A 27969-nucleotide genomic window follows, 5' to 3' on the forward strand; every position below is an offset into this window, starting at 1 on the left:
GATCTCCTGGACAACAGACCAGTGGCGCCGAGACGAAGGGAGGTCCATGCAGAAGTTCAGGGGTGCAGCCGTAGAGAACGTGGGCAAAGATAGACCGTCTCACGCCTCTGCCTCTCAGCTACCGTTGAACGATGAGCTTCCCGGCCAATGCACCAAATGATACCGGAGAAACTGACGGAAGCCAAGCACAGAGAGATGGACACAGGTTTCTTCAGGAAGGAAGAGATTCTTTATTCGGATCACCGATCGGGACTCAGAGGGACTAATGTCACCAAAATACAGCAAGTTCTGAGCCCCGGACAATAGTGCAGGCTCCTTATATAGGCATAGAACTCCTCCCATATTAAGCTCCACCCGCACATTCTCTTGACCAATCAATACAAATAAGAATTAACTTCCTGCTTGACCGCATGGCTTGTCCAGCACAATGGAGGAGGGGAATACTTCATCCGGTATTCTCGCACATGCTCCGTACACTACTGATCGTATCTTGCCACGTGCAACCAACTGATCGATACGTCAGCATATGCACGTACACATGCCACGTGGTAATCTCGGCCTACTAAATTTATTTTTACCGAGATTCCACCACAAGTCTATTCTTTCTTACGCCCTCTTTCAAATGTGCATGTGTAAATTCGTCATAATGCAATTTGCCTGTATGAATTCACCTGTTTTAATTCGCCCCAAATGTAATGCGCCATCAAATCTAAAGAGCATTCAAATTTGGGAAACTTTATTTTACAAAAAAGGTGCGCTTTAGATTCGAGAAAATACAGTATTACTAAGAAATGAGATGTGGCTATAAACTATAAGAAAGAGGAGAGGTTAAAAATCCAGGTACACATGGAAGACCGATACTACCCAATCAAGGAGCACAACCATAAATCTATACAAAAATCTGTATTAGATAGGTCCACGGAAAATGGATATCTCATGATACATATCAATTAATCAAAACAAAAAATCACATACAAATAGTACAGAGAAATTGCAAGAAATTCTAGAATTACATGCAAGCAAAATATATTGTAAACAAATTGCTGAATACCAAGGCATCTTTATCAAGGCATCTTTCTTGCCGAAACGTTGAGGGCTTGCTGACTGATTGTCTTCCTTCTTCTCACTAGGTCTGGTATGCATTTGTCTTTCCTGTACAGATTTATTGGTGGGTTGTTATGATTTGGTATCTCAACTATTCATTTATTACATTAGTATTCAGCAATCCGTTTACAATATATTTTGCTTGTATGTAATTCTAGCAATTTCTCTGTACCATTTGTATGGGAATTCTTGTTTTGATTTATTGATATGTATTATGAGATTCAATTTCCGTGGACCTATCTAATACAGATTTTTGTATATATTTATGGTTGTGCTCCTTGATTGGGTAGTGACAGAGAACGAGAAACCTTCTAGTCATCCTTTTCATTAAGTTAATTAATTTGAATGATTAATACGAAAAAGGTCAAATATAAATACCAAAAACCATTCATGGCTGGAACTCCATATTAAAAAAAAAAAAAGTTAGAGGAGATGCCACCAGCATTCTAAAAGGAACATTATAGTCACCAGAACAACTACAGCTTAATGTAGTTGTTCTGGTGAGTATAATAGCTTCCTTCAGGCATAAGGACTGCCAAGTGGCCGTTCCTCAGAGGGGCTTCCTGGCTCAGTGCTGCACAGAAGGCAGCAGTGCCATTCAGCGTCCCCACACTATGCATGGGGACGCTGAATTTTCCTCATAGAGATGCATTGATTCAATGCATCTCTGAGGAGGTGCTGATTGGCCAAAACAGTGTTTGGCCCCGCCCCTTGCCAATTTTAGTCAATCCAATGCTTTCCCTATGGGATTGGCTAAAAATCTGCAATTTTGATATCACCAAGGGGGTGGGGCCAGCACCCGGCAGACCCGTGGAGAGCTAAAAATAAGGTAAGTTTTAACCCATTCTGAAACATAGAAAAATAGAAACATAGACTGTGACGGCAGATAAGAACCATTCGGCCCATCTAGTCTGCCCAATTTTCTAAATACTTTCATTAGTCCCTGGCCTTATGTTATAGTTAGGAGAGCCTTATGCCTATCCCACGCATGCTTAAACCCCCTCACTGTATTAACCTCTACCACTTCAGCTGGTAGGCTATTCCATGCATCCACTACCCTCTCAGTAAAGTAATACTTCCTGATATTATTTTTAAACCTTTGTCCCTCTAATTTAAGACTGTCCTCTTGTTGTGGTAGTTTTTCTTGTTTTAAATATAGTCTCCTCCTTTACTGTGTTGATTCCCTTTATGTATTTAAATGTTTCTATCATATCCCCCCTGCAGGGACGCTATCAGGGGGTGACAACCATAACGGCCGTGGTATAGCGCGACCGGGCCCCTTTAAAAAATAAAATTAAAAAAAATGCCGCCGCAGCACAAGTGCTGCTGGGAGGAAGTGGTCACTTCCTCCCAGCTCACTCCGCGCAGGAGGAGCGACCGCCCGACAATGAAGAGGGAGAGCCAGCCGACTGCCAGTCCCATCAGCCCCAGCCAGCCACCCTCCTGCAAAGACAAGGTAAGAAACAGGAGGGTGGCTGGAAAATGAGCTCTGTGTGTGTATGTCTGTGTGTGTGTATGTCTGTGTGTGTGTATGTCTGTGTGTGTGTGTGTGTGTTTGTGTGTGTGTGTGTGTGTCTGTGTGTGTCTGTGTGTGTGTCTATCTGTATGCATGTCATTATGAATGTATGTATTCATGTCATTATGTGTGTATGAATGTGTGTATGTCTGTATGTTAGTATGTGTCTGTCACTATGTACGCCTGTGTGTCTGTATGTGTGTGTGTCAGTATGTATGCCTATATGCGTATCAGTATGTGTCTGTTAGTATGTATCAGTGTGTGTATGTATCTGTGTCCTTTTGTATCAGTGAATGTGTTTGTGTCTGTGTGTGTATTCCTGTGGGCGGGATTTGGAGGCGGTCTCTGTGGGCGGTTTTTAAGGTCTGGTGGCGGCCCTGCCCCCCTGTCTCGTCTTTCCTCCAAGCTATACATGTTAAGATCCTTTAACCTTTCCTTGTAAGTTTTATCCTGCAATCCATGAACCAGTTTAGTAGCCCTTCTCTGAACTCTCTAAGGTATCAATATCCTTCTGAAGATATGGTCTCCAATACTGCGTACAATACTCCAAGTGAGGTCTCACCAGTGTTCTGTACAATGGCATGAGCACTTCCCTCTTTCTACTGCTAATGCCTCTCCCTATACAACCAAGCATTCTGCTAGCATTTCCTGCTGCTCTATTTCATTGTCTGCCTACCTTTAAGTCATCAGAAATAATCACCCCTAAATCCCTTTCCTCAGATGTTGAGGTTAGGACTCTATCAAATATTCTGTACTCTGCCCTTGGGTTTTTACGTCCAAGATGCATTATCTTGCACTTATCCACATTAAACTTCAGTTGCCATTTGGCTTATCCCTCCTGGAACATCAACCCTGTTACATATCTTAGTATTATCAGCAAAAAGACATACCTTACCATCAAGACCCTCTGCAATATCACTAATAAAAATATTAAAGAGAATGGGTCCAAGTACAGATCCCTGAGGTACCCCACTGGTGACAAGCCCAAGCTTCGAATATACTTCATTGACTACAACCCTCGGTTTCCTGTCACTCAGCCACTGCCTTACCCATTCAACAATATTGGAATCCAAACTTAAATATTGCAGTTTATTGATAAGCCTTCTATGTGCAACAGTATCAAATGCCTTACTGAAATTTAGGTAAGCAATGTCTACTGCACCACCCTGATCTATAATTTTAGTTACCCAATCAAAAAAATCAATAAGATTAGTTTGGCATGATTTCCCTGAAGTAAATCCATGTTGTCTCTGATCTTGAAATCCATGTGTTTTTAGATGTTCAACAATCCTATCCTTTAACATGGTTTCCATCACTTTCCCCACTACTGAAGTAAGGCTTACTGGCCTATAGTTGCCCGACTCCTCCCTATTACCTTTCTTGTGAATGGGCACAACTTCCAATCTTCTGGGACTACTCCTGTTATCAATGATTGGTTAAATAAATCTTTTAATGGTTTTGCTAGTACACCACTAAGCTCTTTTAATAGCTTTGGGTGTATTCCATCAGGTCCCATTGACTTATTTGTCTTTACTTTTGAGAGTTGAAATAGAACCTCTTCCTCTGTAAACTCATGTGTAATAAATGACTAATTTATCCTTTTTCTTAACTGAGGTCCCTTTCCTTCATTTTCATCTGTAAATACCGAACAAAAATATTCATTGAGGCAGTCAGCTAGACCTTTATCCTCTTCTACATATCTTCCTTCTTTTGTTTTTAAGCTAACTAATCCTTGTTTTACTTTTCTTTTCTCATTTATGTATCTAAAAAAAAGTTTTGTCCCCCCTTTTTACTGACTGTGCTATTTTCTCTTCTGTGTGTGATTTGGAAGCTCTTATAACTTGCTTAGCCTCTTTCTGCCTAATCTTATAGATCATTCTGTCTTCCTCACTCTGTTTTTTTTTTTTATAATTACTAAATGCTAACTTTTTGTTTTTTACTATTTTGGCCATATCTGCGGAGTACCACAGTGGTTTCTTGATTTTTTTGCTTTTACTGACAAGCCTAATGCAATTGTCTGTTGCCTTCAGTAGCGCAACTTTTTAATAATCCCATTTCTCTTGGACTCCATTTAAATTGCTCCAGTCTGATAATGACTCCTTTACACATATTCTAATTTTAGAAAAGTCTGTTTTTCTAATGTCTAAAGCTCTTGTTTTTGTGTGGTGTGACTCACCACACCACACTGATGATCACTGGATCCTAAACTTTCACCTACAGTAATATCGGATACCAAATCTCCATTTGTTAACACTAGAGATGTCCCGAACGGTTCGCTGGCGAATTGTTCACGTTCGTCACGGATGGCGAACAGATGCGATGTTCGGTCCACCCCTATTCGTCATCATTGAGTAAACTTTGACCCTGTAGCTCACAGTCAGCAGACACATTCCAGCCAATCAGCAGCAGACCCTCCCTCCCACCTCCTAGACAGCATACAATTTAGATTAATTCTGAAGCTGCATTCTTTTTTTTTTTTTTTTTTAAGACAGAAGTGTGTTATATTTGAGCATGCTAGGCTGAACGTGCATATATCATGGCTAGTTGCACTGAGGGTATGAGTATATAGCAGTACATTGTTGTGAAAGATGGCTGTCAAGTTTAGGGTGTAGCTTGCACGTTATCAACTGTGTATTTATATCAGCAGCTCCACCACTAGTTATAAATCATGTGTGAGTCGCCCCATGAGATGAGACTAGTGAATAACATAATACATGAACGGTTAAGGTAAAGGCATGTAAGGAACTACGACAATAAACTCTTTAGGAGGTGAAATAATGACATGTTTAAACGCTTGCTACTTTACGATTAGTTAATGTGCAGAGAGCAGTTCATGTGATCAAAGGCATGGTGTGGAGGATCGGCTATAGTGGGACATGCTTGGCAGGCTACTGTTTGTGCTCATCCGATCCCTTCTGGGCGCCAGGTGCAGACCCTGGGAGTCCTTGATACCTGGAACAAAGGCAAGTCTCTGGCTGAGTGCCGGGTTCGCGGCTTGAGGTGGTGGAAGCTTGTTTTGTCGGGTGGTAGGATCTGTCCCGGTGGTGCTTCACGTCCGGTGCGGGATTGTGGTGGCTTAAGGTGGAGGCGAGTACTTGACGTGGGGCAGGCTCTGCATTTCTGTTTGTGCCTCCGGTCCCGTCTTTGACGCCTTTTGCGTTGGTGGATTTTAATGGGGACTGCTTTGCTTAGCTGTGGTGGAGCTTGTTGGGGCTGTGGTGGAGCTTGTTGGGGCTTCCTGCTTGTTATTTGCTTCCAAAATTGATTAAAGAGTCTGTCCAGCTTAGACTCAATATCCTGACATGCTTTGCTGGTACCAGGAGGTCATATTGGGAGAGTCGCAGATAAGTATGTCAGCCTGGGCGGCTGTGCTCTGTGCGTCCATTAGCTCCAGACAGCCTCTCAGGGGTGGACCAGGATAACCCCCACCGGTCCGAGGGGGGAGGGGTAACGGAGCTCCTGCCGGGAAGTAGCTGCTCCTGGGCATCCCAGGATCGGGAGATCGGCCGCCTCTCCCGCCCGGTGAGCACCAGGCCACACTTGCCACGCGGAGGTAAGTAAGACTCTGTCGAGTTGATGACCGCTATTAAGCATGTCGGGTCGGTCAGGTAGGAGCAACATTGCTGAGTTATCCCCTTCTGGGGTGAAATTCGCTTGTTGATAGCTGCTTAAAGTGAGATATTGAGGGAGCTCACACGAAGTGCATCTTTCCTCCATGACAGCTAGGCCCCGCCCCCCGGAAGCTGCATTCTTAGTGAGAGGAGGGACAGTGTAGCTGCTGCTGATTTAATAGGGAAATCGATAGCTAGGCTAGTGTATTCAGTGTCCACTACAGTCCTGAAAGACTCATCTGATCTCTGCTGTAAGGACAGCACCCCAAAAAGCCATTTTTAGGGCTAGAACATCAGTCTGCTTATTTTTTTTTTCCTGTGTAATCTAATTACAGTTGCCTGCCTGCCTGCCAGCGTGTGTGTCAGGCTCACAGCGTATACTATGCCCACTTGCCCAGTGCCACCACTCATATCTGGTGTCACAATAGCTTGCATTTAAAAAAAAAAAATATTTTGGACTGTGAAATAATAGCAGTCAGTTTCCTTCACACGTGTGCGTTTCAGGGCCTGCCAGGGCACAGTGTCACACCAGTGCAACTCATATCTGGTGTAACAGTAGTGAACATTAAAAAAAAAAAAAAAAAATACAGGGGGCTTGTTGTCACCTTTCGGGGACCCTTTGTGTTGTATGTGGCTGGGTGGAGGAAGAGACCTTCAATGACATCAGTGAGGACAAGGAACGGGACATGGCTAGCTTGGTATCCAACCTTGTGCAAATGGGGAGTTTGCGGTTGTGCAAATGGACTGTTTGCGGTTGTTTGCGGTGCGTTAAACGGGGAGTTTGGTCTGTCACTGTGAAGCGGGCGTAACCCTTACACTACCTGATCGATACATCATACCTGATGTTTTAAAGCACCTTATTCCAAACAATTTAGGAATGTTAGGTGATTTATGCCCTTTATGGATTAAAACCAGACTCTCCATCAACTATGTAATTTTCCATGGGATTTTTGCCATGCATCCCCCTCCGGCATGCCACAGTCCAGGTGTTATTCCCCTTGAAACAACTTTTCCATCACTATTGTGGCCAGAAAGAGTCCCTGTGGGTTTTAAAATTTGCCTGCCTATTGAAGTCTATGGTGGTTCGCCCGTTCGCGAACATTTGCGGAAGTTCGCCATTTGCGAACGGAAAATTTTATGTTCGCGACATCTCTAGTTAACACTAAATCTAGTATGGCCTCTTTACGAGTTGGCTCCTCAACTACTTGTTTTAGAGACAATCCCAGTAGGGAGTTTAGAATATGTGTGCTCCTGGCACAAGCAGCTATTTTTGTTTTCCAATTCACATCGGGAAAATTAAAGTCACCCATGATGATAACTTCCCCCTTCATTGCCATTTTAGCTATTTCCTCAACTAGTAGATTATCTAACTCTTCAATTTGTCCTGGGGGCCTATAAATCACACCTTCACGAGTTACTGTGTGATTACCAAATTCTAACATAACCCAAACAGACGGATATGATTGGCAATGTGCACTTGAACAGTTCTGCAGAGCACACACTGTAGGCCTGACACAACCGCTTGAAGACAAGTATGTTCGCCTCACTAACTTTTATTAGGCTAGATTTTATGCTATCCTTCACATACAGGGCCACCCCTCCCCCCTTTCCTGCCTTCCCTGTCTTTTCTATATGAAGAGTACCTTGGTATTGCTATGTCCCAGTCATTTTTCTGAAGGGGTAAAGGGTGTGGGGGGGGGGGGGGGGGGGTGGTTTCACTATACGGTCAGGAATACATGTTTGTGTTCCTGACCCTATTGTGATCCTTTAAGAAAAAGAGGTAGAAACTCCACCTCCACCAACAATACACATAATAGGACATGCAGCTCCCCATACACAGCAACTGACACAATACCACTCACTTACATACCCATAATACCCATACATAACACAAGCAGAATACAACATATACATTTGTCATTTTCATATGAGATAGGACTGACAGACCCTCCACGGGACTTCAAAGAGTCCTGTGAGTCTTCTTTTAGCACAGTGCTGGTAAAAGGTTGCCTACAACTGTACTTGATCCTAAACGACGGGGAAAGTTCTGCTTATTTACCATCTACTGCTCTGTCCATCCCTGCTACTGTGAAATGTGCTTTCCATTTTCACCCATGATTTGGTAAGACTAGATTTTATGACATATACTCACTCTTTTATTGAGTTTTAATGGATAAAATAACATTATGAAATCTGATTTTGATAGTCATTTTATATAAAGATGGACAACATACTGTTCAACCACATGATGGAATCATAGCAGAGTATTTAAAAGCTGAACTTTTGGGGGAACCTCGTGTATGATCATAGAGTATTGTAATGACTTATGAAAACAAATAATTTATCTCTTGCAGGTTTTGGGGGATGGAGTTGGAGTGGTAGGTGTGTGCAAAGGGGCAGAGATCGCACTTGCTATGGCTTCTTATCTGCCGCAGGTTAAGGCCACAGTCTGTATCAATGGAACCAATGCTGTGAATGGCAATTCTCTGAGCTACAGAGATTTACAAATTGATGGGATTCCATATCAAGTAGACAGACTTCTAGTGACAGATTTTGGATCTCTTGAGTGGACTTATACACTGGGAGATACCAAGAAACCAGAATATGAAGACTGCATACTTCCCTTGGAAAAGGCCAGGGGACCCATCCTCTTCTTGGTAGGAGAAAAGGACCGAAATTATGATAGCTTGACGTTTTCTAAAGAAGCCAAAGCCAGGGCTGAGAAGTTTGGCAAGAAGGATGTGCATGTCCACTCTTTCCCAGGAGCTGGTCATCTGCTGGAACCACCTGGAGCACCTTTCTGTCCAGTGTCACAATCTACTTTCTTTCCTCTTCCCCTAACATGGGGTGGAGATCTCATAGCACATTGTAAAGCACAGGAAACGTGCTGGAGAGAGACACAGGACTTCCTTCGTATCAATATAGCAGGCTGTCCTAGGCAGAGTAAGCTGTGAAAGTATGACAATAGTTTGTGGTTGTTACTAAACCCTTTAATTTTAATTATTTTAGCTCTTCGAGCTCTGGACAAAACAAAGGCATATAGACGTTTTAAGTAAAAATAAAGATCTGATTTTTTTTTTTTTTTTTAATTAACAAAAACTCAACTGTCTTTATTAAAATAACTAATGTTAATAATAAATGAGGACCCTGCACAAACATGCTTACAATCTAGATGAGATGAGGTATAATAACACAAGAGGAAGGGTAGTGTAGGGGAAAAAAAAAAATTAGGTGAACGTGTGTGGGAGAAAAAAAGTTGTAAGATGACAGTGAACTTGACTGTGAAGCCACGTTAAACCACAATAGTAAGAGAAGTACTCAAAGAGATACCATGGTTGAGCAGGCAGCACACAACCTATTTCTACGGAATCCCTCAAACCCAATAACACCAACGAGAACATATGAATAAACAAAGGAAGTTGCACTTAAAACAATAAATGATGATCACCGTAGTGATAAACAAAGGGGTAAAAACCCAAAAAATTACAATGGCGCAAAATAATCACAAAAACAAGTGTCACCACCTAAGGCAAACTCAGAACAAATAATATATAAATGCAGCAACCTACAAGGATCTCTGATAAATAAAATGCCTCAAGAAATAAAATAGAATAAAAGATGTTGGTGCGCAGATAAAACCTTTTTAACCTTTACACAAGGGTCAGTGCAAAAGATGTGACAATGTATCTGGAATTTCCAGTGATATACACTTAACATCTGTTAGTGAGGAAAAGGTTATGCCAATGTCACACTGTAAGAGACAACCAAATATAGTGTAGATAGTACAGGTTAAAGGGACACCTGAACAACTTTAGCTTAATGAAGCAGTTTTGGTGTATAGAACATGCCCTTGCAGCCTCACTGCTCAATCCTCTGCCATTTAGGAGTTAAATCCCTTTGTTTATAAACCCTAGTCACACCTCCCTGCATGTGACTTGCACAGCCTTCCATAAACACTTCCTGTAAAGAGAGCCCTATTTAGGCTTTCTTTATTGCAAGTTCGGTTTAATTAAGATTTTCTTATCCCCTGCTATGTTAATAGCTTGCTAGACCCTGAAAGAGCCTCCTGTATGTGATTAAAGTTCAATTTAGAGATTGAGATACAATTATTTAAGGTAAATTACATCTGTTTGAAAGGGAAACCAGTTTTTCTTTTCATGCAGGCTCTGTCAATCATAGCCAAGGGAGGTGTGACTAGGGCTGCATAAACAGAAACAAAGTGATTTAACTCCTCAATGACAGTGAATTGAGCAGTGAAATTGCAGGGGAATGATCTATACACTAAAACTGCTCTATTTAGCTAAAGTAATTTAGGTGACTATAGTGTTCCTTTCAATAATATGGAATTCTAAGCTATATACACACTCACAAACAGAGAGCTGGGGACCCAGCTCTGGTGTAAATCGCCTCTGGGTCCGTATTGGCGACCCACTCCTACTCCAGACGAGTATCTTGTCCTGGAGAAACACAAATAGGCAAACGATTGCGCAGTATTGTCTAAAGTTATATGAGAAAGTACATAAATTTCCCAAGTGGGTACTTACAGAGAGTCTCTAATGACTCTATGTATAGGCGCTGTGCAGTTTAGGGACTGCATTCCCCTGTTGAAATGGATGAGATCTGGAACCAGGATAAAGTGTCTCAAATAAAATAAAATGTATTAGTACAATACAAAATAAAAATGGCTCAATGTCCAATAAGAAACCGGAACGCATTTCGCCACTGCAATGTGGCTTCTTCAACCGGATTATTAAATAGAATGATTCCTGCTTCATTGTCTCTGTATATATACCGCCAGAATCTGTAATTAAGACACCGGTGCATGTATGCCGCTCACGTCATTACCACACACAGGTAAGACGTGTGCGGTCCATGCCTCGCTGCCATGTTCTATTCCTAGGTGGTTGACGGATGCTCTCACACGGAGTCCTGTTAACCAAATCAGTATTCAGTTCCTTTTAGATCTTCTCTTTACAACAGTAGATGTTCTTTCGTTTAGATCCACACGAGAACTTTATCTTTATTATTTAACCCTGTACTATCTACACTATATTTGGTTGTCTCTTATAGATATTCACTAAATTGATGATAAAAGTGGGAACTTCCTCCTAACTAAACCAAAAGGTGATCATTTATTTGTTATATAAGCGCTACATTCTTTTCTATTATCTGTAAACTTTGCTGGTGATATGGTAAGGAGTCACATGAATGCTTAGCTGCTCATTATATATGAAGATCTAACATATGGGTGTATACTAAACCTCTATTTTATAAGCGCTAGTCCTTATCCACGTCATGTAAATGTCACACTGTGCAAGAGTGCAAAATCATATTCAATAAAACAAAATTGTATACGACAGGGAGTATGTTTGCCCCCAGCTATGCTAATATTTTTATGGCGTATTGGGAGGAGACTTTTATTTACGGTGACCATGACTGGAGGGCACAGGTGCTAGCCTATCACCGTTATATTGACAATGTGTTTTTTATTTAGAACGGTACTAAAGATAGTTTTAAGGATTTTTTAAAATTCCTCAACAGCAATGATTGGGGCATACAGCTGACCACCAATATATATTTTTTTTAAATCTAAGGATTTATGTAGAGGGGGAATCCCTAAAAACTAGGACTTTTTTTAAAGAAGGTTGACACCAACGGTTATGTCAGGTACAGCAGTGGACACTACTCCCCATGGCTCAATAATATCCATAAGGGACAACTCCTCAGATTAAAGCACAGTTGCACAGAAGAGAGTGTATTTCACACACAAGCCCAATAATTATTGGATAGATTTAGAGAGAAAAAATATCCTGAAGGACTTGGGATGAGGTTAAGAACAAAACACAAATAGAGCTGCGGTGTAAAGATAACTCTGAGGTCCGAACAGCCCCCAATGATGTTCTTAGTCTTTGATTATAACACTGAACATAAGTCAATTAAACGAATAATAAATACATTTTGGCCAATTTCTAAAGGAGATAGAGACCTAAGGGTAATACTACCCAAAGAACCACTTATAACATTTAGAGGGGCACCCAATTTTAAAAGTTCTTTAGTCAAAGGCTATTTAAGAGATGAACCGAAACGAGGTATTAACAACCGCTTTGGGGAAGTGACTGGATTTTATAGATGCAAGATGTGTTTAGCAATCCCCAGAGTGTAGTTCTCCAATCCCCCAAACATGAGCCAAAACTTCATGAAGGTACAAGATGATCTGTTTAATGAGCACCAAAGGACTTTCTTTTATACAAGTTTTTTCCACAAGGTTACCACCCACATGGGCCTTGTGGAACCTCCAATCAAACACATTACAGTACAGTCAGACACTCCCAGCCCAGGCACACAAACCCTCCCCTCTGCCTGTGATATAATTACTGAACACAATGGGTTAATTCAATTATCACAGGCAGGAAAATGTACAGTTTTATCCAATATTCATAACTTTCAAAGCATACATGCAATTCACATAAAATACATATTCTGAACCAGCATAAGCAGCATACAAACATATGTCAAAATCATACAAATTGGTCCAGTTGTTCAAAAGTTAGGTGGAAGTCCTATTTGACAAAGGTTTAAAAATAATATCAGGAAGTATTACTTTACTGAGAGGGTAGTGGATGCATGGAATAGCCTTCCAGCTGAAGTGGTAGAGGTTAACACAGTAAAGGAGTTTAAGCATGCGTGGGATAGACATAAGGCTATCCTAACTGTAAGATAGGGCCAGGGACTAATGAAAGTATTTAGAAAATTGGGCAGACTAGATGGGCCGAATGGTTCTTATCTGCCATCACATTCTATGTTTCTATGTTTCTATGACTGACTGCAAGCATGGCTTTCCTGCCCAAAACAGTTCCACAGATTTAGGCTGTGCAGCCAGTCTATCTTCTCCTCTATCCTGGGGATAATTGGCTTAAGTGGGTGTGGTAACTTAATTATCTCCAGGTACAGAAAATATCTCCATTTACAACAACAGTAAAAATACATCAAAATACATAATTCCTATTATACTGAACAGAACCCCCACATTCAACCTATCCCCAGATAGCTGGGATCTGAGCGCTCAATATATCCAAACAGCGTTCAGATCCCACGAACAGAATAAAATCGCCATGGGGTTAAAGTTTATCAAGGGCTGATGAGAGAATGAGGAGGGACAAAGCAGCCAGTTTCAACTGGTCTGGCAGTGTCCCTGGGACAACGCCCTGCTGGAGAACAATAGGACAGGAACAAAAGGGGGGAGGGGAAGAGGCACATTTTCCCATGGAAGTCATTTTTAGCCTGTCTTTTTGCAGGGCCCATAGTTTTGGGTTAAGAGGCTGGCAAGCAGGCCTCTCCAAATCCCAGTGACGAAGGTGCTTTTGTTATTTTTATATATATATATAGGTGATTCTTGCACTCACACTTTTGTTAAGAATTTGCCGGGTGCTAGAAATCCAGGGAAAAATGTAGTTTGCAGATAATGATCAGCACTCTCGGTCTTTAAAGTTTAAAAATGTAAGTTTATTGAATATCCATTAAAAATACGATCGCCGTTTCAGTTCTTTCTGGGACTTTCATCAGGATCAGGCAAGCAATAAACTTAAATTTTTAAACTTTAAAGTCCGAGAGTGCTGATCACTATCTGCAAATTATATATATATTAACTAAATTAAAGGGGCCATAGTTACAGGGTAAAAGGTTTGCCAGTAGTCCCGTCCAAGACCCAGTGGCAAAGTTGCTTTCATCACAAGTCATTACTGCCCAGTAGCTAGAAAAACACCCATCCCATGAGGATGGATCTCTAAAACAACAGGGGGCATATAGTCCCACACCTGTGGGCATTGATGGTGCCCATTGGGTGGCCCATGCACTTAGGGCCACCGAATAGCAATGTGTATACAGGGGGGCCTGGTCAGCATCGCAGGTCTATAACAGACTGGCCCCAAGCTGGTCACTTTCTTCCAGCAAACGCCAGACCACAGAGAAGGAAGCAGTAGGGGCAGAGTGAAAATGTCTCTGACTCCCAACAGTTTCAGCCAGCGTACTGGACCCCATGGAAGTCTATACACCTAAGTTTATACACCTAAAAGATAGGAAATGGGAGGGTAGCTAAAAATTTACATTTTGCATGTGTGTCTTTTTGTGTGTATCTTTTTGTATGTGTACATGTGTGTTTGTGTATTTATCTGTTTGTACGTATATCTGTGTCTCTGTATTTATCTGCTTGTACTTATATGTATCTCCATATCTGTCCGTGTATGGATCTGGATATGTGTTATTGTGTGTATCTGTATGTATGTCAGTGTGTGTTTGTCTGTTTATCGGTATGTGTGTGTTAGTGTGTGTCTGTGTACCTGTATGTGTGACACACTGTCATCCCCACACACACTGTCACACCCCCTTCATCCTACCACACTCACATTAACTCTCCCAATCCTGTCACACTCACCCATAGCACAATCACCTCCCATCGCTCGGCTGCACTCACTATAACATAACCTCTCCAATTCTGTCAATTCTGAGTGTGCCTACCTTTTTATTTTACAAAAAGTGCAGATTTCAATAGAAATGGTCACTTTCATAATTAACCTTGTTACACCCCCCTGGCTGTCAATTAGACAGCAGGTCCTGTTACTTTTTGCTTTGGTTAACTCAGTGGAGCTAAACTGAAGAGGCAGCAATTGCTCAGAGCACCTTGCAAAGTCTTCTTATTGAGTTGCATTGGGAAGTCTGTGATTGGACAGTCACAGAAAGTCTGGTCTGAAGAAAAAGGGGAGGTCTTCTAAAGGCTGCAAACCAAACAATAAAGCTCCATCTTTTGCAAGCTGTTTTTACATATACTCCAAATGAAAATGTGCATAATTAAAAGGATGCATTTTTTTCAATTAAGGCATATCTACTAAACATTTTTTATTTTTTTTTATGTAGGCAGTGAAGTGTACCTTTAAAATAATTTTTGTTTTCTGTCTACCATAATACAATCTGCCTTTGCCCCTCTCTGAACTTTAGCCCGCCTCTGGTAGGTCGCAGAGTACAAAATTCACTGGCTCTACCTTCTCCTTAGATGAGAGTAAATATATTTTCCTCCTGTCATTTTACTTAACTGCATAGAGGTTTGTGCGGAGACTTTTATATATTGTGTTAGTTTTATTTGTGTGATTTGTGTAAGCCTGCATCGTTTTATGACACACCTTATAAGCTGATCAGCTCTTTTACTGCAGCTTTTAATATTGTCTTATTTACTTTGTGTGTACTGAAAAGTTATTCCCCAAATATAAGGTGTTTCTTTTAAACTGAATTCAAAATGAATTTCAAAAGTCATCTCTGTTTTCAGAGTGACTATTTTGGCTTTAAATATCAATGTAAATTTAATTAGAAATGTTGATAATTTCTATAATTCATTTGGTGAATAACTCTGCACGTCCTGGCAGAATATTTGTTTTGAATATTTTTATTGTTTCACAATATAAGTGTAGATTGCGGAAAGCAAGTGGTTGCCCACGCAGGGGCTTAAGCAGTAACATTCAAGAAGGTGAACTTTCGCCTACGTAGAGGCTTAATTGTCAGCATATAGGGGGAAATGCAGACCATCGCCTGCGCAGAGGCGTATTGGATCAAAACATATAGGCGTATTCGAACTTTGCAGGGATTTACTTACAAACATGTCAGCATTAATTGCAGAGATTGTGCTAGTGCTATTACATATATCTAACGCATTAATAAGCGTACGAGTGATAGTTGTAGAGCGTCGTTTACGGAAGGCTATAAATGGCGCGTTGCACGAAAAACCATATCTAAACTCTTAATAACAATTTCTGTACTGGCGGTAAACATAGCACTTTTACGTTTGCTTAGCTTAAGTAGCAGTCTCAGCAGGTCTGCGTGAAAGGCAAGCCTTATACAATTTGTTATCATTACATTATTATGCAAGGCAGTCATAATGCTGGGAAGAGCAAGTATTCGAAAATTTTCCTACGCAGTGGCTCATTACGCTAGCGTATGACCACCATTCAAGTGTACATGGACTTTGCTTTTGCTTTAGGGAAAACCTAAACGTGGCCGTCCCCTTTGCTAGTAATGGTGGGGCCGTTTGCGGTAGGTCTGTGTCTCCACTATTGCGTGTGTCCATTGTTGTACCTGTGTTGTGTTGCTTTACTCCTGCGCTCTATGTCTGCCTCTAATGTTGCGTCTTTGTGGTTCATGTTCCGGTGTTCCTGAATTGTTTTCTGTGCATGCTGTTCATGTGGTCGTATTGTTGTCGTGTCTGGGTGGATCCACTTGTGCACATGGCTGTGGAGCTGTCCTGTGGGGTATGGGATGGATCATATAGGTCTGTGTGTGGACTGTGGGTGTGTGTGGTGCCCTTTTTGCGTGATATCGCATCTCCTGTCGGTTTCTGGCTGGTTTCAGTGGCCGTCGGCTCCATGTTGTAACTGTCCGTGTGGTTGTAGTGGGTCTGATTTCAGGTAGTGCATTTTGAAGTCGCAGCGCTTTCGGTGTGTCCGTGGGAGTGTGCCCTCCGGTTGGACGTGTTTTTCATTTTTTTAGTTAGTTTTTTTTCGCATATGCTCGGCTGCTTGTATGTGGTGTGTGTTCACATGTGTATGTACGTGGTGGTGGGTCGTGTCCTGTCTGTGTGGATGTGGGAAGTATGAGGGGGTGTTGGTGGGTGATTCCCTCCCCTGTCGCCGTCCCGGTTTGCCGTTCCCCATCTCTTTATGTTGGTGCTGTAGTTATTTTGGTTCTATACTCTCCTCCTCCATCTACTGTGTCACCATTTGGTTCTGAAAAGCGTCAGAGGCAGTTAGTCTAATCCAGTGAAACCAGCATTTGGTGTAGCGATATCTGAGTTTCGGGGTGGTTGCCTTCACGTCCTCGAATTTCCTGGTTGCTTCCACCTCTTCCACCCATCTTGCGATGGAGGGTGTGGCGGCCTGCTTCCAGTACATTGGGACCGTCGCTTTGGCCGCGTTTAAGAGCCGTGGGATGACAGATTTACTGTATGTCGGTTTATCTGTGAGGTGTAGGAGGAATGTTGCTGGGGATCTCGGAAGCATTTCGTCCGTCACTTCATGTATGACCTCTCTAATCTTGTTCCAGAACGGTCGGAGGCGTGGGCATGCCCACCAGATGTGTATGAATGTGCCTCTCTCGTTTCCGCATCTCCAACACGTATCTGGGATATCCGGATTCCTGGTGTGGAGTGCCGTCGGTGTCAAGTACCATCTGGTGTATATTTTGTATGAGTTTTCTTGCAATCTTGCCGAGCTAGGCGTTTTTTGTATTAGGGTGATGCTTTTGTCCCAGTCCGCTTCCGTCATGGGTTCTTCAAGGTCTTCCTCCCAGTTTCTCATGCAGGGAAACCAGTAAGTACCTTCCCGTAACCAGCATTGCATATATCTGCGAAATGGCCTGCGGTGTTTCTTTATCTTGCGTACAGAGTAGTTTGAATTGTGTGGGTTCTCTCAGCAAGGATGGTTTTTGCGGGATGGACCGAGCATATCCGACTATTTGTGCTCTCGCCAGTGTGTGTGAAAAGGTAAGCGTCCTGTCTGTAAAAAGGTCAGCGATGCCTCGGACATCAAATGGTCGTTGGAGGACATCCATCATGCGGGGAATAGTTGTGCGTCCCGCCGCGCCGGGCCAGCGTGGGGCCGTGGTCTCCTGCTGGGAAGGCTGGGTTGCCTCTTAACGGCAGTAGCGGGCCTGGATCCGTCGTGAGGTATTGCTTTGTGCCTTGTCTGTGCCAGATCTTCATGGTCGCCGCCACGAATGGGTTGGTGATATGTTAATGCTTGTATGTGGCCCTGGGTATCCATGGTAGCGTTCGTAGGTCGCAGTTAGTGATGTCGGATTCTAGCTGGGTCCACGGTTTCGTTCCGCTGGCGACCGACCAGCTAGCTACAGGTGCGCCGCCTGATAGTATTTTTCGAAATCGGGGAGCGCCTGGCCTCCTCGGAGTTTAGGCAGGGTTAGTTGAGCGTGCGCTATGCGTGGAGATTTGCCTTTCCATATGAACTTGCGGACCTCTGCCCGTAGTGTCTTGAAGAAGTTTTGTGGGGCTAGGATCGGCACAGTTTGGAACATGAAGAGAAGTTTCGGTAGTAGCGTCATCTTGACGACATTTACTCTTCCTAACCACAACGCGTAGAGAGAGCTCCATTTATTTAGTTCCTCCATTGCTTTTTTAATATAGGGAGATAGTTGTGGGTGTATAGGTCTGCTGAGTTGGGTGTGAGCCATACCCCTAGGTATCGCAAGCGTTGGTCGCACCAGCGGTATGGGTGTTGTCTTTGGAGTGCTCGTTTGTGGGCGTGGTCAATGGTGAGGTTGAGGATCTCCAACTTAGTGTAATTTATTTGAAGGTTGGAGATCAGTCCGTATTCCTCGAACTCTGCCTGTATCGCTGGGAAGGTGGATGTGTGACCACAAACAGCAGGTCGTCCGCATATGCTAGCGTTTTGTGTTGTGTCGTTCCAACTGTGAGGCCCTGTATGTTTATGTTCTGTCTGATCCTCCGCAGGAACGGCTCCAGCGTCAACGAGAAGATCAGGGGCGAGAGTGGGCACCCCTGTCTGGTTCCATTGTATATCTGGAACGGGTTCGTCAGTGCTCCGTTTATCCGGATTCGTGCCGTTGGGCAAGTGTAGAGAGCCTGTATCCACGTAAGGTAGTTAGGTCCTTTCCCGAAGGCTTGGAGGGTCGTGAACATCATATCCCAGTCTACCCTGTCGAACGCCTTTTCTACGTCAGTCGACAGAAGGAGGGTCCGTGTCTTGTGTGCTCTGGCATGTGCAATGATGTTCAGGGCTCTCATGGTGTTGTCTCTCACCTCCCTGCCCGGGATAAACCCCATCTGGTCCGGGTGGATTGAGTCCGGCAGCAGCGGCGCTAGTCGCGTTGCCAGAATGCTCGCCAGTAGTTTGATGTCCGTGTTAAGCACTGAAATCGGGCGATAGTTTGGGCACAATTTCGGGTCTTTGCCCTCCTTTGGGAGCAGGGTAATGTTCCCTGAGGTAAACCGGGCCATCGGTGCCCCTCCATCCTGGACAGAATTCAGGGCTCTAAGTAGTTTCGGTTAGACCTCTTGCGTGAAGACCTTGTAGTATTGGAGGGGCAGTCCGTCTGGCCCCGGTGCCTTGCCCGTTTTAGCTTTCTTGATGGTGCATGTCAACTCTTCGGGTGTTATAGGCGCTTCCAGTGCTTCTCTGTCTGCTTCCGTTATTTCTGGTATGTCCGCTGAGTCCAGGTACTTGCGTATGTCTGCTGTTTTATGAAGTCTCTGGTCTTCCTGTGTTTCCTTGCAGAGGTGGTAGAAGAAGAAACTTGAAGAAACGCTATCGAAGCTCTGTAGTGTTTCAGGTCCCGCAGAAGTCTTGTGCGCTTCTCCCTGACATTTAAACTGTGTACATTATATGAGAGTATGGTTAGGTCTTCCCTGGCGAATCAGCCAGGTCCCGAGTCTGGCATCGTCCGGACGGCCACAGGGGTGGATGAGTCTGTTATGGGGTGTGGTTGGGGAGTATGTGAGTATGTGGTGTTGTATCGCCGTGCGTACGGTCAGATTCTGTAATTGTTCTGCGTCTATTTATGTCGCCTATATGGCCTCTGTTTTTCTACATGGTAATGGACAGTCGTCCCGGGTGTTCGACCTCGTGGCCCGACCTGTTCAGGGGCTGGGTCTATTCCGGGTTGGCAGAATATTTGAAATTTTATGTAATATATTTGCAGACTAACTGGTGTGTTTAGACTTTCAATACATTCTATGTGCTATCATTGCTTCCAACACTTACACGGTTATTTACAAAAGTAAGAATTCCAAATTAATTCCCAATTTAGGGTCAGAATAGCCAAACTGGAAAAAGGTAGCAAAACTTTCAGCTTGGCTACTCTGCCCTTAAATTTGAAATTCTTTAATTTAATAAAGCTATTACATTTTAAGCTTTTTGGAAAACATGACTAGTTGTGCAAGTTTTCCACTTCAGATTATTTTTGTATAGTTGACTCTAAAAACTCTGTTTTTCATTTAGCTGTAGTGTTACTGTTGCAATGTGGGGTTTATCTGCATATTGCTTTGTATTAATTTGCTAGATTCGACATTTGCCCATAAAGAATGTATATACAGGTAAATGTAGAGGTTAAAATTTGTCATTTGTTTCATACATTAAAAGAGGGAAAAAGTTTGTTACACAGTGAAAGAAGAGTGCTATCGTGAAAAACTAGTGATTTTGTAAACCATAAAGTAAAAAGGAAAAAAAAGGGAGGGGGAGGGGCGGGAAAGTACACTGCGTGCAGAATTATTAGGCAAATGAGTATTTTGACCACATCATCCTCTTTATGCATGTTGTCTTACTCCAAGCTGTATAGGCTCGAAAGCCTACTACCAATTAAGCATATTAGGTGATGTGCATCTCTGTAATGAGAAGGGGTGTGGTCTAATGACATCAACACCCTATATCAGGTGTGCATAATTATTAGGCAACCTCCTTTTCTTTTGGCAAAATGAGTCAAAAGAAGGACTTGACAGGCTCAGAAAAGTCAAAAATAGTGAGATATCTTGCAGAGGGATGCAGCACTCTTAAAATTGCAAAGCTTCTGAAGCGTGATCATCGAACAATCAAGTGTTTCATTCAAAATAGTCAACAGGGTCGCAAGAAGCGTGTGGAGAAACCAAGGCGCAAAATAACTGCCCATGAACTGAGAAAAGTCAAGCGTGCAGCTGCCAAGATGCCACTTGCCACCAGTTTGGCCATATTTCAGAGCTGCAACATCACTGGAGTGCCCAAAAGCACAAGGTGTGCAATACTCAGAGACATGGCCAAGGTAAGAAAGGCTGAAAGACGACCACCACTGAACAAGACACACAAGCTGAAACGTCAAGACTGGGCCAAGAAATATCTCAAGACTGATTTTTCTAAGGTTTTATGGACTGATGAAATGAGAGTGAGTCTTGATGGGCCAGATGGATGGATTGGTAAAGGGCAGAGAGCTCCAGTCCGACTCAGACGCCAGCAAGGTGGAGGTGGAGTACTGGTTTGGGCTGGTATCATCAAAGATGAGCTTGTGGGGCCTTTTCGGGTTGAGGATGGAGTCAAGCTCAACTCCCAGTCCTACTGCCAGTTTCTGGAAGACACCTTCTTCAAGCAGTGGTACAGGAAGAAGTCTGCATCCTTCAAGAAAAACATGATTTTCATGCAGGACAATGCTCCATCACACGCGTCCAAGTACTCCACAGCGTGGCTGGCAAGAAAGGGTATAAAAGAAGAAAATCTAATGACATGGCCTCCTTGTTCACCTGATCTGAACCCCATTGAGAACCTGTGGTCCATCATCAAATGTGAGATTTACAAGGAGGGAAAACAGTACACCTCTCTGAACAGTGTCTGGGAGGCTGTGGTTGCTGCTGCACGCAATGTTGATGGTGAACAGATCAAAACACTGACAGAATCCATGGATGGCAGGCCTTTGAGTGTCCTTGCAAAGAAAGGTGGCTATATTGGTCACTGATTTGTTTTTGTTATGTTTTTGAATGTCAGAAATGTATATTTGTGAATGTTGAGATGTTATATTGGTTTCACTGGTAAAAATAAATAATTTAAATGGGTATATATTTGTTTTTTGTTAAGTTGCCTAATAATTATGCACAGTAATAGTCACCTGCACACACAGATATCCCCCTAAAATAGCTATAACTAAAAACAAACTAAAAACTACTTCCAAATATATTCAGCTTTGATATTAAAGAGTTTTTTGGGTTCATTGAGAACATGGTTGTTGTTCAATAATAAAATTAATCCTCAAAAATACAACTTGCCTAATAATTCTGCACTCCCTGTATATATACAACTGTACTCTAGTTAACTAAAAATTCCCTTGTGCTGGCAAGTAGCCAGACTGTTTGTAGCGGTGGCAACATATATGTCTTAAAATTGCTACTGTAGAGGAATAACAAATTGTTATTAAATAGATAGACAGTCTTAGGTTATGTCCAGAGATGTAGATAGCTAGTTAAACTATAGCAACAGAGAAAAAAAAGATTGATTAAATAGTCTTAATCCAAATAATGGAGAGCTGTCTAATGGAGCTGATAGTGATTCAGCAGGAGTTCTAAGCTGTGCCTTCGTGGGCACCTAATCTTCTATCAAGACAATCTACTCGCTGTGCAGCAAATATCTCTAGCTGTCTGCTGAAAGGTAATGACCTATTCTGTGCCTTTAAGGGCACCTATCGTGCTGATTAAGGTAAGTACCTAAGGTGGAGGCAGCTCCTATCTGGATTAGTATTCAATAAGTAATGGCTCAGTATGCAGACAGCTTCACTAAAATATATCGTATAGATCTGGAGCTTGAAAAAGCCGATCAGTGGGCAAAGTATCATCAAAGTATCATCTGTAAGAGTTTAGGGTGCCGAGGTAGGTAGTGTCCTGAGCCCCATTTCCAAAAGGTTACTAATATAATCATACAATACTGAAAAGAGGAGCACAACCAATACAAAATGCAAAAAGCTTTATTGTACAAGAACACATATAACAGGTATCAACAAAGACATCTTAGAATGTCAATATACTCAGACTTATCTATCAAAATATTATTTATTTATTTATTTATAAAATATTTTACCAGGAAAGATACATTGAGATTTCTCTCAGTTTCAAGTATGTCCTGGGTCCACAAATCATTGCATTGATACAATAGGGTACGATAAAATACAAAAACAATATTAATACACAATATATACAAAATGTAACATAGAACAGGTAGGAAATATATAATCAACCATGACAGGTGCATTCTGTTTTGAGGTATGTAGAGAGCGATCTCTTAAATGACTTTAGGCTTGGGGAAGATTTTAAAATGTGCGGGAGGTCGTTCCACAATTGCGGTGCTCTGTAGGAGAAGGAGGATCGGGCTGCTTTCTTTTTGTATTGAGGAAGACTAAGTAAAGTGTTGGTACTGGATCGGAGGTTATAGGAAGTAGGAACAGCTGAGGAGAGCATTTTGTTCAGGTAGGGTGGGAGCTTCCCAGAAAAGCTCTTAAACACAAGGCTGGAGAGGTAAAGGGTGCGTCTGGATTCCAGCAAAGCCAGTTTAGTTCTTTTAGCATGTCACAAGGGTGGGTCCTGTAATTACATTGTAGCACAAATCGGCAGAACGAGTTATACAATGTGTTGAGTTTATTAATGTGGGATTGCCATGCAGATGCAAATACTACATCCCCATAATCAATGATTGGCATCAGCATTTGCTGAACAATCTTTTCCTTTACTGTAGGGCTTAGGCAGGATTTGTTTCTGTACAGGACACCTATTTTGGATAAAGTTTAGATGCAAGTTTTTCTATGTGGAGGCCAAAAGATAGATTGGGGTCTAACATCATCCCCAAGTATTTGAAAGAGTGGACTGCGGTTTGTTTTGATAGATAAGTGGGAATTTTGTAATTTGTGTAATTTAGGTACTGTTCCAAAGATCATTGAGACAGTTTTGTCAGTGTTTAGGAAGAGTTTGTTTTTTGCGATCCACTTTTCTACCTCTGTTAACTGGTCTTGGAGCACAGCCTCAAGTCCCGGTAGATTGGATTTGCTCGCATAGATTACTGTGTCGTCCGCGTACATGTGTACATTTGAGGATTTGCAGAGATTAGGCAGATCATTTATAAATAATGTAAAGTTTGTAATTTATTTATGACTTTCCAAAAGTTTCTAGGGTTTGATAGGTTATTGTTCAGATTTTCACAGAAATATTGGGCCTTGACCAATTTTGTTTGTTTTGTGCATATATTTCGCCATTGTCTATATGCACAGTGATCATTCATAGAGCCAGTACGCTTGAACTTTGACCACAAAGAACCCCGAAACTGGTACATTTGGATGAGGTCAGCTGTGATCCAGTTCATATGTGCTCCTTTTACCCTCACTTTACGCAGGGGGGCATGCAAATTCAAATCCCCTGCATCTGGCTGGTGACTCTGATTTTTTTTAAATGACCTCACTCTCCCTGAAGCCTGCATCCAGTGAAGTCGACCTGATGTCAGGAGGAGGGGGTGTGACTTCCACCACTCTTCTCCCAGACTCCCCAGCAGATAGGAGAAGAGCAGTGGAAGTCACGCCTCCTCCTCCTCCGCCGACTTCACTGGCGCTGTGTGCTGGATGCAGGCTCCAGCTCATGTCTCACCCCTCCCGTCAAAATGACGAAATAGGCGGGCGCGAGCAGGGAGCAATCAGACGCTTCCAATTGGAAGCTTCATTGCTCCCTTGTGCGCATGCGCGCTTCGCCGCACATGCGCACATACTTCAGAGGGCGGCATTAATGCCGCCCTCTGAAGTCCTGAGCGCACTACCGTGCATGCGCACGGGGTGCGTGGCCGAGAGTGGAGCTGACTGACAGCTCAGCTCGCGGTCTTTGCCCGCCCCCCTCCTCTACTGACAGGCAGGAGAGAGAAGGCGCGCACACAGTGTCTTCTCTCTCCTGCACACGTCAGACGTATTTTAATACGTCTGACGTATACAGGGCCTTTTTAGGGCCCTGCATGATAGGAAGTCCCTCTGGTGGCCGTCTGAGTGATGGCCACTGGAGGTATTCCTATCAATCAATGTAAACACTGTATTTTCTCTGAAAATACAGTGTTTACATTAGATTGCCTGCAGGGAGCTATAGATCTCACCTGAACAACTACATTAAGCTGTAGTTGTTCAGGTGACTATAGTTTCCCTTTAAGCCTCATGAAGGGGGACACACATTTTTTTAAACCCAGATCCCCCCCCTGTTTCTCCCCCCCTATAGCCCCTTGTGCCCCCACCACAGCCCCTGTGTCCCCCTCTAGAGCCCCTGTCCACCCCAACAGGGGTGCATAAAAGGTAGCTCCCCAGATGTTGTAGAACTAAAACTTCCATGATATTTTGCATGCCTTTAGAATGGAAAAACATTATGGAAGCTGTCATTTTAAAACATCTGGGGATCTACCTTTTGGGCAGCCCTGCACTAGGATATATATTCAAGACCAATCACCGACAACCACCCTAAAGTGATATCAAAGATAGTGAAATAAGCTACCTTCTGTACACTATTAAGCTGCACTGGTGATCTGATCACTGTGCACCTAGTCGAGCCTCCAAAAACTGTGGCACATATCTACCAAATGATGCTAAACTAAAATCCTAAGTACAGTGACTTTGAGGGCACCTATCATATGAATAAAATATACATATAACTGAAGCATTACTAAAGACTCTCTACAATGTAAATCAAAAATGTTCAAGAGAATTAAATGAAATAAAATAGAAATGTTGAAATAAACCAAACAGCCATAGTGTCTCTCAGCTGTCAAAATCAACTTCTCTGATCAGCATCGTGGCAAGTGGTGAGGGTAGACAGCTGCCCTTGACGTGTGTGTTTCTCCAGTACACAGCTCTTCAGAGAGTAGATAGTTGGTGTTTAGTGATGTCCCGAACGGTTCGCTGGCGAATAGTTCCTGGCGAACATAGCTTGTTCGCATTCGCCACGGACGGCGAACATATGCAATGTTTGGTCCACCCCCTATTCGTCATCATTGAGTAAACTTTGACCCTGTACCTCACAGTCAGCAGACACATTCCAGCCAATCAGCAGCAGACCCTCCCTCCCAGACTCTCCCACCTCCTAGACAGCATACAATTTAGATTAATTCTGAAGCTGCATTCATTTTTTTTTTTAGACATAAGTGTGTTATATTTGAGCATGCTAGGCTGAACGTGCGTATATCATGGCTAGTTGTACTGAGGGTATGAGTATATAGCAGTACATTGTTGTGAAAGATGGCTGTCATGTCTAGGGTGTAGCTTGCACGTCAGAGGCGGCTCTCTAATTAGGCGGTTAAGGCGGCCGCCTAAGGCCTCGCGCTGGCTGGGGCCTCGCGGCGGCCTAAACCCCCTGTGGGCAGACTGTGTCAGGTCCTCGGTCACTGACCGAGGACCTGACACCAGGAGGGGGCCCGGCGGCTTGCCCGGTATGCCGCCGGGTGCGAGGCCCCTCCTGGCTGCCCGGCCAGCCACCGCAGACACCGGTCTGCAGCTCCGCAGTGAGCAGAGCTGCAGACCATGTGTCTTGCGAAAACTGGCCAATCAGAGCGTTGCCGTGGGTTACCAGGGCAACGCTCTGATGGTCTCGCGAGATTACATGTTCTGCAGCTCTGCGGAGCTGAAGACCGTGAGCAGTGGCCACCGGACCACCAGAGAGCCCACTGGACCACCAGGGACTAAAGGTAGGCTCTCTCACCCCCCACCACACTCAGCCTCCCCACCACCCTCAGCCTCATCACCCTTCCTACCACCCTCAGCCAGCCTCACCACCCTCCCCACCACCCTCAGCCTCACCACCCTCCCCACCACCCTCAGCCTCATCACCCTCCCTACCACCCTCAGCCTCCTCACCCTCCCTACCACCCTCAGCCTCACCACCCTCCCCACCACCCTCAGCCTCACCACCCTCAGCCTCCCTACCACCTTCAGCCTCACCACCCTCAGCCTCACCACCCTCCCCACCACCCTCAGCACCCCACAACCCTCAGCCTCAGCACCCCCACCACCCTCACCACCCCCACCACCCTCAGCCTCCCCACCCTCCCCAATACCCTCAGCCTCCCCACCCTCCCCACCACCCTCAGCCTCACCCCCTCACCATCCTCAGCATCACCCCTACCCCCCTCAGCCTCACCCCTCACCACCCTCAGCCTCACCCCCCACTCCCCTCAGCCTCACCCCCTCACCACCCTCAGCCTCACCCCCTCACCATCAACCCCCTCCTTCTCACATCACCCCCCTCCTTCTCACATCACATCACCCCCCCTCACTCTCACATCACCCCCCTCACTCTCACATCACCCCCCTCACTCTCACATCACCCCCCCTCACTCTCACATCAACCCCCCCTCACTCTCACATCAAACCCCCTCCTTCTCACATCACCCCCCCTCCTTCTCCATCACCCCCGCTCACTCTCACCATCACCCCGCTCTCCCTCTCACCATCACCCCCCTTTCCCTCTCACCATCACCCCCCTCACACCATCACCCGCCATACACACAACACACTTCAGTCTCAGACAAAAACGCAAACATGCTCACAGAGACATACATTCTCACACACAAGGATACTCTCTGTCAGACACACTCTCAGGCACATACACAGGTAAACTGTGCATCAATGTGTATATGTGACACTTTTTTGTTAGTGGGGCCTCATGTTTGAGTTTCGCCTAAGGCCTCATAAAGTCTAGAGCCGCCTCTGTTGCACGTTATCAACTGTATATTTATATCAGCAGCTCCACCACTAGTTATAAATCAAGTGTGAGTCGCCCCATGAGATGAGACTAGTGAATAACATAATACATGAACGGTTAAGGTAAAGGCATGTAAGGAACTACAACAATAAACTCTTTAGGAGGTGAAATAATGACGTTTAAACGCTTGCTACTTTACGATTAATGTGCAGAGAGCAGTTCATGTGATCAAAGGCATGGTGTGGAGGATCGGCTATAGTGGGACATGCTTGGCAGGCTGCTGTTTACTGCTTATGCTCATCCGATCCCTTCTGGGCGCCAGGTGCAGACCCTGGGAGTCCATGATACCTGGAACAACAAAGGCAAGTCTCTGGCTGAGTGCCGGGTTCGCGGCTTGAGGTGGTGGAAGCTTGTTTTGTAGGGTGGTCGGATCTGTCCCGGTGGTGCTTCACGTCCGGTGCGTGATTGTGGTGGCTTAAGGTGGAGGCGAGTGCTTAACGTGCGGC

The 27969-nt window shown here is 43.8% G+C and overlaps 2 protein-coding genes across 3 annotated transcripts in view; both read left to right on the forward strand.

Moving 5' to 3' along the window:
* LOC134612453 (acyl-coenzyme A amino acid N-acyltransferase 1-like) overlaps nt 1–9206 on the forward strand; it is a 53956-nt gene extending 44750 nt beyond the window's left edge. For both annotated transcript variants that reach the window (XM_063456811.1, XM_063456810.1), the window contains one exon: nt 8586–9206. In XM_063456811.1, the coding sequence (XP_063312881.1) occupies nt 8586–9185 (600 nt within the window). In that variant the 3' untranslated portion in view covers nt 9186–9206. The remainder of the gene's footprint in view (nt 1–8585) is intronic.
* Nucleotides 9207–15230: 6024 nt separating this feature from the next.
* Nucleotides 15231–27969, forward strand: part of LOC134612454 (acyl-coenzyme A amino acid N-acyltransferase 1-like) — a 35654-nt gene continuing 22915 nt past the window's right edge. Inside the window, exon 1 of the mRNA XM_063456813.1 lies at nt 15231–15283. The gene's annotated coding sequence lies outside the window, so the exon portion shown is untranslated. The remainder of the gene's footprint in view (nt 15284–27969) is intronic.

This window comes from Pelobates fuscus, chromosome 5, assembly GCF_036172605.1.
Source record: "Pelobates fuscus isolate aPelFus1 chromosome 5, aPelFus1.pri, whole genome shotgun sequence".
Lineage (NCBI taxonomy): Eukaryota > Metazoa > Chordata > Amphibia > Anura > Pelobatidae > Pelobates > Pelobates fuscus.